The sequence below is a fragment of the Cinclus cinclus genome, chromosome 1 (genome assembly GCF_963662255.1).
Source record: "Cinclus cinclus chromosome 1, bCinCin1.1, whole genome shotgun sequence".
NCBI classification, from domain to species: domain Eukaryota; kingdom Metazoa; phylum Chordata; class Aves; order Passeriformes; family Cinclidae; genus Cinclus; species Cinclus cinclus.
Window position 1 is genome coordinate 91,895,708 of NC_085046.1, and position 13,851 is coordinate 91,909,558.

Below are 13,851 nucleotides of genomic sequence, written 5' to 3' on the forward strand. Positions count from 1 at the left end.
ATATTGCTAATGTTAGTCTGCAGAGATGAGATTATCTTGCTACTGTGCCTTTGGTGAGCAAAAGAATTCAGTAATAACAAATTTGGAAGTTCATAAAGGAACCCTAAATTAAACTCTAAACAAGCATGAGGATTTCATTACATTATTGTCACTTTGCTTGGAAAAAAAAGTCAGTCTCAGAGAGTTATCTTTAGATAAAATAAAAAGTGTAAGTGATTTGGAGAGGCTGTTGATGGCACTCCTCAAGAGAGCCATTTTATTAGTCTGTCAGAGAAGGTTATGGGATGCCTGCTGATGAGGCCCTGCTTAGAGCAGGGCATGGCTGTTGGGAATGCTCCTTTGCAGCAGAAGGTGGTTTAAATTTGCTGCTACCTGAGTTTGATGCAGAATATTGATTGCTTTCCTTCTATCTGTTTTGGTCCATCATACAAGTCATCAGTATCACAATCACTGGAGTAGTGTGCCTAGTTTAGATGGTTTCCCAAGTTCCTTTCTAATTCTGCTTCTTCTGAGTATTCCACCAGGGCTTATGATTTCTTGCAAGTGTCACAAGAGTAGTAGTTTAACTGGGGAGAATTTATGGTGTACTATGAAAGTAAAAAGTAACTATCAAAGAGATTTCATTTGTCATCTGTATTGTGCCCTGGTGGGTAGCCTGAGGGACTTCAAAAGATGTTGACTGATTTTAAGTGAGCAAGCAGAATAGTCATTTGGTCATTCCAGCTTCAAATATACAGCTGAAAGAATTTGTTATTTTTGAGATGGAAGATATTGCAGAAAGGTAAGGAAGAGTTAAGATGATTTGACATACAAAATAAAGCTTAGTGTTAGATCCAGAAAATTCAAGCTCTCTCTATATGTAGCTGTGCAACTCCTACAACCATCATGTAGCACCAAGGTTAGGAAATGCAGTACCTTGAGTTTATGCTAGCTCTTCCTTAGACAACATGAAAACACCACCTCCCTCTCCTCTAGAAAAAGGGACACCGGGTATTTTCAGAAGTTATTTTTGCAGGGTTTCAGTTTTGAAACTTTGATTTTCTTTCAGAATTCTTCAGGTGGTGCCTTATATGATGAGGTAGGCATTTAGGATAGTTATCAGTATTGTTTGAATCCTACTAGATACATTTCTTGAGAGCCAGTCCTGTAGACTTAAAATCTAAATATTTGTTTAGTCATAGTGTGAGTTATGGCCCTGAAAAATTAGAACATGTACTACATTAGAACAATGTACTGAGTTAATAGTGACCCTTGTGAATATTGCTGCTCCTTCACTGGGAAGGACCTTATTAGCTACACTGTGGGTGGGAGCCTTCTTCTGTATAGTGGGTCTTGGTGCAGTTCTTCAGCACATTATTTGTTGTACATTTAATTTCAACTTGGTAGCTATGGAATTGAGATTCTTGGTGACATGATCTGATATCTAGCTAGCTGAACTTCAGGTAGTGTGTTGTGGTGTTAACCTAGAGCAGTGGAGTCTGAAGCATTCTGAAAAACAAGTCACTGGCTGTGTGCTTGCTTGAAGCTGTAGCTTGGGTAATGTGTGTATGTACACACCAGGAGAATAGCCTGAGACACCCAGAAAAATGTGCTTTGGCATTCCTTTGAATAGAGGAACACACTCTGATAATGGTGAAATGGGTGACAGTACAAGAGATATGATAAAGATGTAGATCACAAATGATAGCTCACAAAGCCTGCTTTCTTAGAGGATCTTGCTCAGAAGGTGGCACGGGAGACTGTCTTAGAGAACATGAATGTAAATGTCAGGTTTCACATAAAAGTTTGTTTCAAAACAAGCGCTGCTGTCTCTTCCCTGTTGTAAGACAGAACTTTGCTCAGGAGAAGTATCAGTCAATACAGTGCATCTCTGAAGAGAACTGGGTGACGGTAAGATATTCCTTTTGGAGTTGGCAGAATGAATAATGGAAAAACGTCTGGGCAGTTTAGAAATGGTTGCATGTCAACAGGTAAACATGCAAAATGGGGAGGAATCATCTGAATCCAGTAGTCATTGCTGTCGCTCAAAGTTTCAGATTTGTAGGAGAAAATAAGATGATCAAGTGTGTCGGTAGCTTCCTATCATAACTAATGTGAAACTGTTCCGGTAGTACAAACACTGGATTTGTGATTTAATGATTAATTCAGCAAAATGCAAAGGTTTATTCCTTTTAGGTACCTTCATATCTGAAGAAAATAAGAAGTCATAAAGTTGTAGTTGGGAGACTTTTTTTTTTTTAGGTAGGTTTCCCTTGTCTGTTTCAAATACCACTTTTCATCAGAAAATGGCCAGTGGGAATGTCAGGGAATATTTTTAAATTTAATTTAGTATTTACTGTAATGCAATCTGTGAATGAGCTCAAACAATATTCCATGTATTTGCATTGTGTATTTCCAATTTTAAAAGGAATATAATATTGTAGTTGCACTGCTTATGCTAACTCTACCTGTTAAGCCAGGGCTTAATGAAGCATTTAAGGTTTACTCTATTCGACTTTTGAATTAATTCAAACAATTTTTCATGTACTTGCATTTTATTTTTTGTAAAAAGACGGTTTTCAAATACTTACTTGTGTAGGAGTGTCATTTCTCTGTGTTAGTTCAAATACCAGCATTCATGAAATCTCAATGTAATTTGTAAAGATCATGCAAGTACTGACTTATGAAATAATGTTTGACTTTAGCTTTGACAGTGGGCATTTATTACCAATAATTTTTTTACACAACTTCAGCCCTTGAAGATCCACATCCCTTAGGTACTGCAATCTCCATCTTGGAGAAGCTGCATGACTCCCTGAATGCCCATTCTTCAACCCTTGCATCCTCTTATAGCTGTGGAAATAACATGAGGGAAAAGTCCATGTTGTGAGACAAAAAAGCGTGGGGTGTGATGTTCTCTTGCTGTGCAGCTCTGTAAAGGAGGAGTGGTTAATGTCAATGTGTTTCTGTGAAACCTTGGCACGTTGTGCTCCCTGTCCCTTATAAGGCCCTGGTCAAAGTTGGATCAACTCATGTACTGTCAGACCAAAGGGCCTCCTATCAGTAGGTGAGAAGGGCAGCAAATGCCTGGCTTGCAGATGTTGTTTGTTTTATGCCAAGCAAATAAAAAGTGATTTCTCCCCTGCTGTGCTTGCTACCTCCTTGCTGGCAGCTCTTTAACTAAAACGTGGTAGAGTTTAAAGGAAGAAAACATTATTAATCTAATGTTCATTAATGTTGAATATATTGGCGTCCTCCCTGGAGAAATTTGTATGAATTTGAAATAAAAGTATTTTTCACTGAGGACATAAAATGTTTTACCTTAATTTTAACTGTAATTAGTGCATTAAGAAATGCACTTCTGGGATATTTAGGAAACAAGTCAAGGCCTCTTAGTCAAAATTGATAGACTGAATTCTGTGCTATTTTATAGTGATGCAAAGCTTTTTAGGATCTTCTTTTTAGGACTAAGCTTTGAAGTTTACTTGGGATATGTTAGAGAACATTTTTGTGGAGTAGACCTGGTTCTTATTCCTTTGCTATGCACATTTTGTTTTCACTTCTCAGACTCATCTAAGCTGTGCAACTGGTACAGAGACTGTTTTCAGTAACTAAAGCTGCAAGTAGGATTAGTAATGTTCTTGCAGGAGTTGAAATTACTGATGGTTTCACTCAGAGTTCTCCAGGCAGCATGGAATTCAGACTTCTCCATTACCTTTAAAAAAAGAGTAAGTGTAAGATAGAAAGCAAATCTGCTTTGTGGTAAATATATAACTGAGATGGGACGTTTTTGTTAGAGTGGATTTGTTCTCACACCATTCAGTACTGTGCCACCTGTGCTCATGGACCCCATTTGGTTGCCTTCCTGGTGTGGGCTAATCCAGGTCACCTGAAGGGTAGGTACCCTGTGGCTTGTAAGGAGTCCATGAAAAGTAAGAACATGTTTGCAGGCCACCCTTGAAATGCCTTCCTCTCTCTGTCAACTGAATGAAACTTCTCTGTCTCCAAAGGATCAGTCTGCTGAATTCACCACTCTGTCTTTCCTTGGGAAAAGAAGGGGAAGTGTGGTGGGTGTGGTTGACTGGAACGAGTCTCCTCAAATGGTTAAGTAGCTCTGGAAAGGTGGGCATATTTGGGGGCATTTCGTTGAAATTAGGTCAAGTGGTATAGGTAAACTGCATCCCACTTTGTAGAAGATACACAGTTTTCACAGGGTCTGTGAGAGTTTTTTTTTATAGATTTAATTCCAGGGGAGGAGTGAACAGGAGGGTAAAATTAAGTGAAGCAAAAGCCAAAGGAAAGTGGAAATTGACATGATATACTCTCTGTATTGTTTGTTTTTATTCTTGCTTCCCTAAGAATCCAAAGTATATCTGATTACCTCATTTCTTGAGTTTCTCCTCATAAAATTATGAAGTTCTTTCTTGAACTTCAGCCACATCTGAAAGGGGGAAGAGCGTTCAAAGCTATTAAGTACTTTAAAACTAAGATTAAAGCAGTTGCTGGATATTGGAGATGCACAAACCCAATTTCTACACCATAGCAAAGGCTGCTTTAAAAACTCGAGGCATCTGGATCCTGCTCAGTGTGCCATGAATCACTTGCTGGTTATGTGTAAGCTTCCCCATCAATGTGTGGCTGGGAACTAGCTGCAACTCCTGTTGCAATTTGCTGTGTCCCAGTGATTTAGCAAAGTGGAAGAGGGACAAAGGGGCATGTTAAGGACTCTGGTGGGGTGCAGTGAAGAGCCATCTTGGTGCCTTAGTAAGGGTTGAAGTTAAGGGGCACAGGATGCACATGTGTGGGAAACTGAACTCTACTGCTTCTGCTTAGCTTTCCTTTTTGCTGCTCTTCTAATTTTCCTGTAAAAGGTCTTTCTGTTTTTGTTCTTTTACATTCATAAGTCTTGTGAATAAATAAGTAACTGACCTGTTGCATAAAGTTAAAAAGAGCTAGTGCTCTTGTCCTAGATTAATGCCAACACATGTTACTTTGTTGTGTGAAACTCTGTGTGGTCCAAGTCTAGAAGAAGACTGGACTGCATGTATAGACATGAATATATATAATATGTAATATATAAACCTATCTTGAAGGGAATGAAGATACTGGTTGACCAGGGAGGTGTTTGCCTTAATTTAGAAACCTGGAATTTTATGTTTGTTCAAAGCCTGAACATCTCAGAACTGTACCAGCAGTCTTCTGGCCTTCACAGCCTTCAAAAAAATACTTTGCGCAGGGTTTGCATTCTCAAACATTTCAGATATGACGGCTACATTTCCGGCATTGCAATTGAGATGAAAATCATAAGCTTAAAGAAAAGTAGATGTTTTATTTTATTAACATTTTCTCAACTCAAGTGGCTTAATTAACTGATATTGTCAAGCTTTGAAGATTCTCATGTTCTTGCTATACCCTTAAATTTGACTTCCAAGTTGTTTGTAGGAAGTGTACTGAATGAGTATACACAACCAAGTTGAGTTTTTGCTTAGCACAGATTTTGGTAATTTTTTTCTTTATGAAGATTCAGTAGATGGGAGGAATATAGGTGTGAAGAGTTTTTGCTGGTTTTGTTTTTGGGGGGGTTGTTTTTGTTGGGAGGTTTATGTTTGTTTTTTGTCTTCTTGTTGGTTAAAGATATAGAACTGCTGGTTCATAGATTCCACATACAGGCAGACATATACATGCTTAAGAAACCATGTTCAGTGTATTTCTGTATTTATAGGGCTTCACTTTTATTTTCTTAATTTCTTTTTAGCCGATATAGCTCAGAGGTACAGGATAAGCAAATACCCAACTCTGAAACTCTTCCGGAATGGCATGATGATGAAGAGGGAATACAGGGGCCAGAGATCTGTGACAGCAATAGCAGATTACATCAGGCAGCAGAAAAGTAACCCTATTCGGGAGGTGCAGGATTTGGAAGAAATTAGTTCTCTTGATGTAAGTGTTTCAATTTTATTCCTTCTTGGGATTTTTTTTTTTTCAGTGTTGAACTGTGGAATGTTCAGTACCTTGTGGTTTTTATCAGTTGAGTGGAAAACTGGATCATTTGCAGTATTACAAATTAGTCTAGTGTAGTCACTTTGAGCTGCATTCACGCCATCACCAAGTTATTTATCTTGCTTTTTAAAATTTGAAAAGAATCATATGTTGTATTTGACAAGATACTTTTAATATTCCTCACCAAAAAATACCCACAAGGATTCTTCTGAATATTGAAAAGGCAAAAAAGAAATAATTTCTGCATTTACTGACTGTTGAATGAATGGCATCTCTGTTTAATATCTGTAAGGAGTAATGACAGCTTTTGATAATCTGATGCAAGTTATAATTCAACCTTTGTTTTTACAGCGTAGTAGAAGAAATATTATTGGGTACTTTGAGCAAAAGGACTCTGATAATTACAGAACCTTTGAAAGAGTAGCGAATATTTTGCATGATGATTGTGTGTTCCTCTCTGCCTTTGGGTAAGTTTTGAAAATTCTTGATCTCCTGACTTTATTATTGAAATTCTGTTAATGAAGTCTATATAATTTAATTAAATAGAGTTTATTATTTTCAGTGTGGCATAACTGAGGAGACTAAACCTTAGTAGATAAATACACTGAGAGGATAGAAGGACAAAATTCTTCCTAGCCTTAATGTTTGCTGTGAAATTATTTTTTTTTTTGCTTCATTTTTCTTTTTTTACCATTCTTTGTCAGTATAGTTTAAATGTACCTGAGGAGGTTTGGGTGAGGGGAATGGTAGACATTTGTGTCCCAAAATCCTACATTATTAGAGGGAGAGGGTTTTTTTTTTTTTCATTTTTTCCTTTTTTTTTTTCCTTTTTTTTTTCTTTTGTTTTCTCTGTAAGTAATGTAGTTGCTTACTCATTTCCTCTTGGTGTTAGGGAAGAAGACCTTGTTCCAAAATATCTAATTTCTGTTCCTGGGCCTTTTTCATGCAATTTTTATGTCACTGCACAGTGTAATAGCTTAGAAAGAAAATTGCATTGGTGAGCTACACAGTGTAAGTCTAGAAGAAAAACCTACAGGAATTCAAATTTCTCTCTGTACAGATTTGCAGTGATATTTCAAAATATTCACGAGAAAAATAGATTGGGAGAGAGTCACTTTTTAAGTAGCATAATAAAATAAGAATCTAGATTCATTCTGCAGTGTTTAATGTGCCAGCATTGCTAAATTTGAAGTGATTGGGCATTAATGTAATTGTAGTGGTTTCCAGTCTACCCACAGCTGCAAAATCAGGAATCTGTGTGGGTTATGCTAGATTTGTGCTGTACAGAGTTGCCTCAGGAGTTTTTTAATTAGATGTAGTGGAGAATAGCAGAGAAACTGAGATTATGTTATCACAGTAGAAAACGTTTCATCTGTTTGAGCAAAAACTTGGTGTAAGTCACCAGTGCCTCTTGCAATATATCTCTAAAAATAGTTTTGGGGTGGGGGAGAGTGTTTGCAAGGTGCAGGAGTGCACATGGCTTTCCCTTCCTCCAGTCCCCAGTTGGGTAAGGCTATGACTGTGTAAGCAGCCCTGGCCATGACTTGTAAATCTGTGGTCTGTCAGTCTTATCCCCAGTGAATGCCATTATCTCAGTTTTTTTCTGATGGGTTCATCCATCCTTATTCTTAGCACAGCCAGTCTGAGTTGCTATTTGAATTTTAAGTTATTTGTTACCCCTCATTCAACTTCTCAGTCTTTTCAGAAATAACTTTTAAAAATTATTAGTAAGATAGCACTACTTTCAACATTCGCTCTCCTGCTTTTTGAGTCTGTTCATCTTTGGTTTGCTGTTTGTCAATTGCATATAAGGAGGAGTAGTTTCCCACCACTCAGTGTTAGCACTTGGTTTTTGGGCACTGTTCTTGAAGTAGGTACTATAGGGGGTTTTTATTTTTTATTTTTTGTTTGGATATTAGCAATAAGCAGACATGGTGGAATGGATCAGAGTTTGATTATTCATCACCTGCCCATGTAAATACAGATTGCACAGCAGGTTTATCATTATTCTTATCTCCAGACACCCATTGCCTTTCTAGCCTGGAGCTGTTAGTGTTTTAAAGTGCAGCCTTCCCAACAGCAACCTTGCAAACTAAATGTTTTCATCTCTCAGTAGCTGGGGCTCTTCAGCTTCCTAAAAAATTGTATGTGAAGACTTCCAGGGGAGATGCTGGCTACAGATCAGTGGTTTTTATTCAGATTATACATAGCAAAATTCTTCGTGGGGAGCTGGCATTGATCAACTGAACTCTTCTGACTGAGCATCCTAGTCGCCTCTGGAAAGAACTTTTGGTTTTACTATGGACAGAGTTCAACAGCTACGTGGTTTGGAGAGGTTACCTGAGTGGTCATGTTCAAATTTCTCTTTAAGCTAAAATAAAACAATCAATTTGACAGGAGAAAAATAGTTGCTTGGCTAACTTCTGTCAAGGGAGAACTTACTCTGGATTTAGGTAATTATAATAGCTTATTTAAAAACTCCATTAATAGTTATCAGTTGCAGATGATTTTGATGCTCAAAACTATTCTTAAATCAACTGGTCCTTAGAGTTCTATTAAGATCTGAAGTGACCACAGAACAAGATGATTGAAAGAAGACTTGTAAGCAGGAGGAGATAGATGAAGAATCAGATGAAGAGATTGTTACAGGTAGATTTTAGAAGTAGAGAGAAATAAATCTGTAATGTTTGTGAACACGTAAGGGAACATTGAACAGGCAAAAAAGAGCCAAAAATATTTTATCTAAAAAGGCTATGATGAAGTGTAGGTAGAATGTAGAATGTAAGTAACATGGAAGTGGTAGATCTAGGAACTATTTTAATTTTGCATTAGCAAGTAAATATGTCATGGAAGGGTGGGGGGATTGTGTGCTTTTCAGAGATTCACCTTGTACATCACTGCTTCAAAACGAGACAAAACACCAACTGGAATGTTTCCATTTTAGTAGTTGTTTTAAAAAGGTGTATCTTCAGGCATTTGGGATTTTCACATCATGTTCCCACTTTATAGGAGTTATTTGGAAAAAAAAAAAAAAAAATCAGTCATAGCTGCAGCTACTGGAGTGGAAGAACACAGAAGAGAACATTTTGGGTTCTACCACAGGGTTACCCTAGAGCATATATTTCATTATAGATTATCATCAGCTTAGTAAGCAGTGGTTGGGCAGGTGGCTTCTATGGCTTCACTTTCTTATTCCATGAAGGATTATTTGGGTTGCAAGTCATTCACCTCAGTGATGATTGTCACTAGGAAGCCTCATTTGACATTATAGGGAAAGTCATGTTGGGAGTACAAAAATGCATTTTAAAATACACATCTAAACTGATGCAAATATTGGTGGTGTAACATAACTCTCTGCAAGGCACCTTTTGTATGCGATAAAAGGATAATTGGATCAAAATTAATCAATGAAACATTGGTACTTTTAGTTAAGCCTTACGATGTCTGTATTTTTTTTTGACACTTGAAATTGTTCACATCCCTGCAAGATTAGCTCATTTTGCAGTGAGGTAAATTCAAATAATTTGACTTCTCTTTCTTTTCTGTCTCCTCCATTGGATGCTGTTCCAGCTTACTTGAATAAGAGGTGATAATTTTGGGGTACAAACTAGCAGCTTTCAGGGTACTTTGCTATGATTTGGGGTAAAATATTCTAAAGGCAAGTGAGGAACTTACCAAGGTGAGGTATTAAGGTGAATACCAAGGAGGAACTGTATGTCTTAGAGGTACACAGCTATCATCAGTGGCCAGAAACTGCACACTGTCTTCTCTCCAGATGTGTTCTGAGGGTAAAATGGGCAGTGGGAGCTCACTTGCCATCCATTTTCTCATTGCTTGTGCCTGTAGAACGCCTCACCTTCTCTGTCAGATAGAGGAGATGTAAATTCTTAGCATAAACAGTGGAACAGGAAGAGTAAATGCAAACAAGAATCCACCTTTCTCTTTGCTTCTTCAAGATTTTTTTAAATTCTCTGATGGTCTTTACCCAAAACTGGTCTGGAATTTATCACTTGTCACTTTGATGCCTCTAGTTCAGACTACTGATCTTAGGGGTGCATCTTGCTCCCCTTAATGCCCTCTTATCCAGGCAGACCAAATTTCTGTAAAGTCACTTTACAGTTTACTTTAAAAATTAAGGAGTTTAATTCCCAAATTCTGAAGGGGGGGGGGGGGGAAAGACATAAGGAAAGGATAGGAAATTAAAATATGAATTTTGGTATCTCAGTTATTTTATTTGTCTGTACCAAGACATACTTACTGGTTGGTTTGTTGTAGGGCTATTTCAAAAGCAGAGAGATTTAGCGGAGACAATGTAATCTACAAGCCACCAGGGGTAAGTGTAACTATGTATTTTATTTTGATTCTTGTGGTTATGTGTGAATGCAAACAAATGGAGACTGTATTCAGATCATTCAGTATGTTACTGCATCTCAGATCTTAGTTTTATTTCATCACTCAATACTGTGAGGAATAGGATCATAGAAATTAGTGTTTCTGAGTTAGTGAAAAGTTTCAGTCTCGCGTGTTAACAGTAAATGCATGGAGCCTAAATCTATCATTTGAAATATCAATGTCCTAAAAATTAATTTTTTTTTGTGAGAAACACAGTCCATACATGATGTGTATAGATACTGTGTGTTCTGCAGAACTCTTTAAAATCTGTAAAGCTGGTGCACTTTGTTTTTCAAAGGAAGTGACAAGTACTGTGTATTTTTCTGACTACTGACTGATTTGTATGTCTTAGTCCACAAGGGTTGAGTTTGTCTGTTAATTAAAAGGGAAAAAAAAGAGAATTAATAAAACTAACTGCCAGTTAACAAACTCTCATAAACATAGTTTTACTGGAAAAAAATTCAGTACAGAAGAAAATCTACAAGAATTGCTTTATAGATATATACTCTCTAAAAATCTGCTCCTTTCTGAAATTTACTGTATGAAAAGAGCTGCTTGCAAAAGAGGAAATAGATGCAAATAGACCTGAGGGGAAAGGGACTTTCAAAGCATTTTTATTTTTTTTCCAACAACAGAATGTATTAAGTTACCTAATTTATATGGCATCTCTGAATTAAGGTGTGGTTAATCATGGCCACAGCTTGCGAAGTCATGCTTCACTTCATGTTAACCAAAATTGTAATTAAATTAAAGGATGCTAGCACTGAATTACAAGTTAAAACTACTAGCAAATAAAGGAAAATTATTATTTATTCATATCTCTTTGGCAAAGCAAATATAAAATACCAGTTTCAAATCCTGTAGGACATTGACGGGGTTTTGATGAGTCTTTGCACCTATCAGCATGAAGCAGCTCACTATCTGCATTTAGTTTAGGTCTTATTTCTCAGCCTAGTAGAAAGCAGAAATCTAGCTTACTTGAAGCATCCCTAATTTGGAAACAAAGTATCTCTCATTATTTATAAATTGTCTTATAAAATGGAGTTGACTGCATACATTATCATATGTAATATTTATTTTCCATTTGTACTTTTGTTACACAGTTAATAGAAATCTTGCATGCACCAGGTTAAATACTGTTGCAAGATTTGTTTTCAATATTTATATGAATATTGTCATTTTATGTTGAGTAGGTAGTCTTTGTAGGTAGCAATGTCCTTTTTACTGTTTCTCATCCTACTGTGTTTTTCTTTTTAACAGGAAAATGCTCCAGATATGGTGTATTTGGGCTCACTAACCAATTTTGATTTGATTTATGCGTGGACACAAGATAAATGTGTACCACTAGTTCGAGAAATCACATTTGAAAATGGAGAGGTAAGACTTTTTCTACTATTCTGTATTTGAGGTTTCTTTCTAAAAAGCAAAATGTCTCTTTCAAGGTCCCTAATCCACATCAAAGAACTTTGTGTGTTTTGTTTAAGGCAGAAAATGGCTGTCAGGTAAATGTCTTTTCATTCTCTATGAGCTTTTAGGTTATTCTTGAAATTCACTGGAGACAGATCTGTAGTGGTTTCATACACTACCAAGGTAAGAAGTTATAATTACAGAACTGTTAAGGTTGGGAAGGACCTTTAAGATCATTGAGTCCAGCAGTGAACCTAGCACCACTGTGCTCAACACTAAACTTTGTCCCCAAGTGCCACATCCACATGTTTTTTTGAGTGCTTGCAGGGATGGTGATTCTACCACTTCCCTGAGCAGCCTGTTCCAGTGCTCCACAATCCTTTCAGTGAATAAGTTTTTCCCAATATCCAAATATCCAATCTAAACCTATCCTGGTGACACTTGAGGTCATTTGCATTTCCTGTCACTTGTTACCTGGGAGAAGAGGCTGACCCCCCACCTGGGTACACCCTCCTTTCAGGCAGCTGTAGAGAGCAGTAAGGCACCCCCTGAGTCTCCTTTTCTGCAGACTAAACACCCCCAGCTCCCTCCCACTGATGATAATGTGAATGGTAGAAAAATATTACTGTATTAACCACTTCCAAAGGATTATCTAATAAATAAAGACGTTAAATGGTGGCTGACTGTGGAATCTTCTGGGAATGGTAATGAAAACTCTGTGGGGTTTTTAGTTTCATTCTGTGTAAAAGCACTAGTACCTTAATCTTTTTAGTTTCATGTGTTGTTTCCCATGCTTTTCTTTTGGGCTGCAATTTGTCAGGTGGAATTTGGGAGTTTGTTTTTAAGCATCTCTTTTCGTCTCATTATCATTATTTCTTTCAAGGCTTTTTTTTTTCTTTTGTAACTTAGTTTTCTTTTGTCCATTTCCAACTCCATATTTTATTATGTTATTTGTAAAATAAATAACAGGAAAAAAAGTCCTTAGAAAATTATGAAGTTTGTAGCATCTCAAAATGAGTATTTGTACATAGGTACACAATCTGTTAGAAAATCTACCAAGGTCTGTCACAAATTGCAGTACGTTGTCCATACTGGAAGGAAACCAGAGAATCAGCTGAGATTCATTCACAGTTTGCCCACTAAATTATTTTTATCCTGAATCTGCTGTCCTGGGCACATGCAGTGCTTCAGGTTTCATGGCACAGGGAGACACAGGGTGGTTTTACTTGAGCCATTTTTATTGACTGTTTTCTAGTCAATCCTGCCAGCTTTTATTGGAAAGTTCTGATAGTTAACAAATCTTAATTCTTCATGTGCACCTCAGTACGTAAAAGATGCCACATGTTAGCATCTTTAGAAATGTGTGGTAGCTTTTCAGTTTACTTTTTCCCTGGTGAAACAGGATTCTGAGCCTTGGAAGCCAAGGTTCATCGCTGTTAGCTTGTACCTCATTCTCTGGTTGTTCCCTTAACCCTTGATTCCTGTTTGCTTAGGCAGATAGTTATAATTGCAATGTGACATTTTGCCTGGCAAAGTTTGTTTAAAAATTTCAGTGTTGCTGATACCCAAACTAAGCATGCCGAAATTGAGGTATTTCTGCATGCTGAGATTGTACAGCTATTTAAATAGGCTCTTATTGTGCATACTGCACAATATTACAGGATAAAAACAGGAAGTGCTGTGGCTGCTAAACTGTATTGAAGGCACTAGAATATGCTTGAGCCACACAGTAACTGAGCTCTGAAGCAGGATCTTCTGCTTGAGCAGAAGCAGCAAAGGCAAAGGCTGTTGGGATCAAACAGCAAAGGCTGTTGGGATCTGGATACCATTCAGAAGAAATCCCTGTTTAAGCTGTAATCAGGCTCTGTAGTTCTGTGTCAAATGAATGCAGTGAACCTGTGTGGTCTAACAGTGGTGCTGAACTGTGAGGTTTTGAACCAGTAAGAAGTTTCTCAAAGGTGCACAGAATTGATGTGGGAAGCTGAGATCTGATGGAAAGTCTTTTGATTTTCTTACTGCCAAAAATCCCAGTAGCTTTTGAGGGAGCTTCCATTTGTCCTGCCTGATCAGTGA

The 13,851-nt window shown here is 37.4% G+C and overlaps 1 protein-coding gene across 3 annotated transcripts in view; it reads left to right on the top strand.

Annotated features, from left to right (window-relative positions):
- The window catches only part of ERP44 (endoplasmic reticulum protein 44), a 47,514-nt gene that overhangs the window by 25,716 nt on the left and 7,947 nt on the right, over positions 1 to 13,851 (top strand). For all 3 annotated transcript variants that reach the window (XM_062515525.1, XM_062515516.1, XM_062515533.1), the window contains 4 exons: positions 5,735 to 5,919; positions 6,331 to 6,446; positions 10,255 to 10,312; positions 11,632 to 11,748. In XM_062515525.1, coding sequence (XP_062371509.1) covers positions 5,735 to 5,919; positions 6,331 to 6,446; positions 10,255 to 10,312; positions 11,632 to 11,748 — 476 coding nt within the window. The remainder of the gene's footprint in view (positions 1 to 5,734; positions 5,920 to 6,330; positions 6,447 to 10,254; positions 10,313 to 11,631; positions 11,749 to 13,851) is intronic.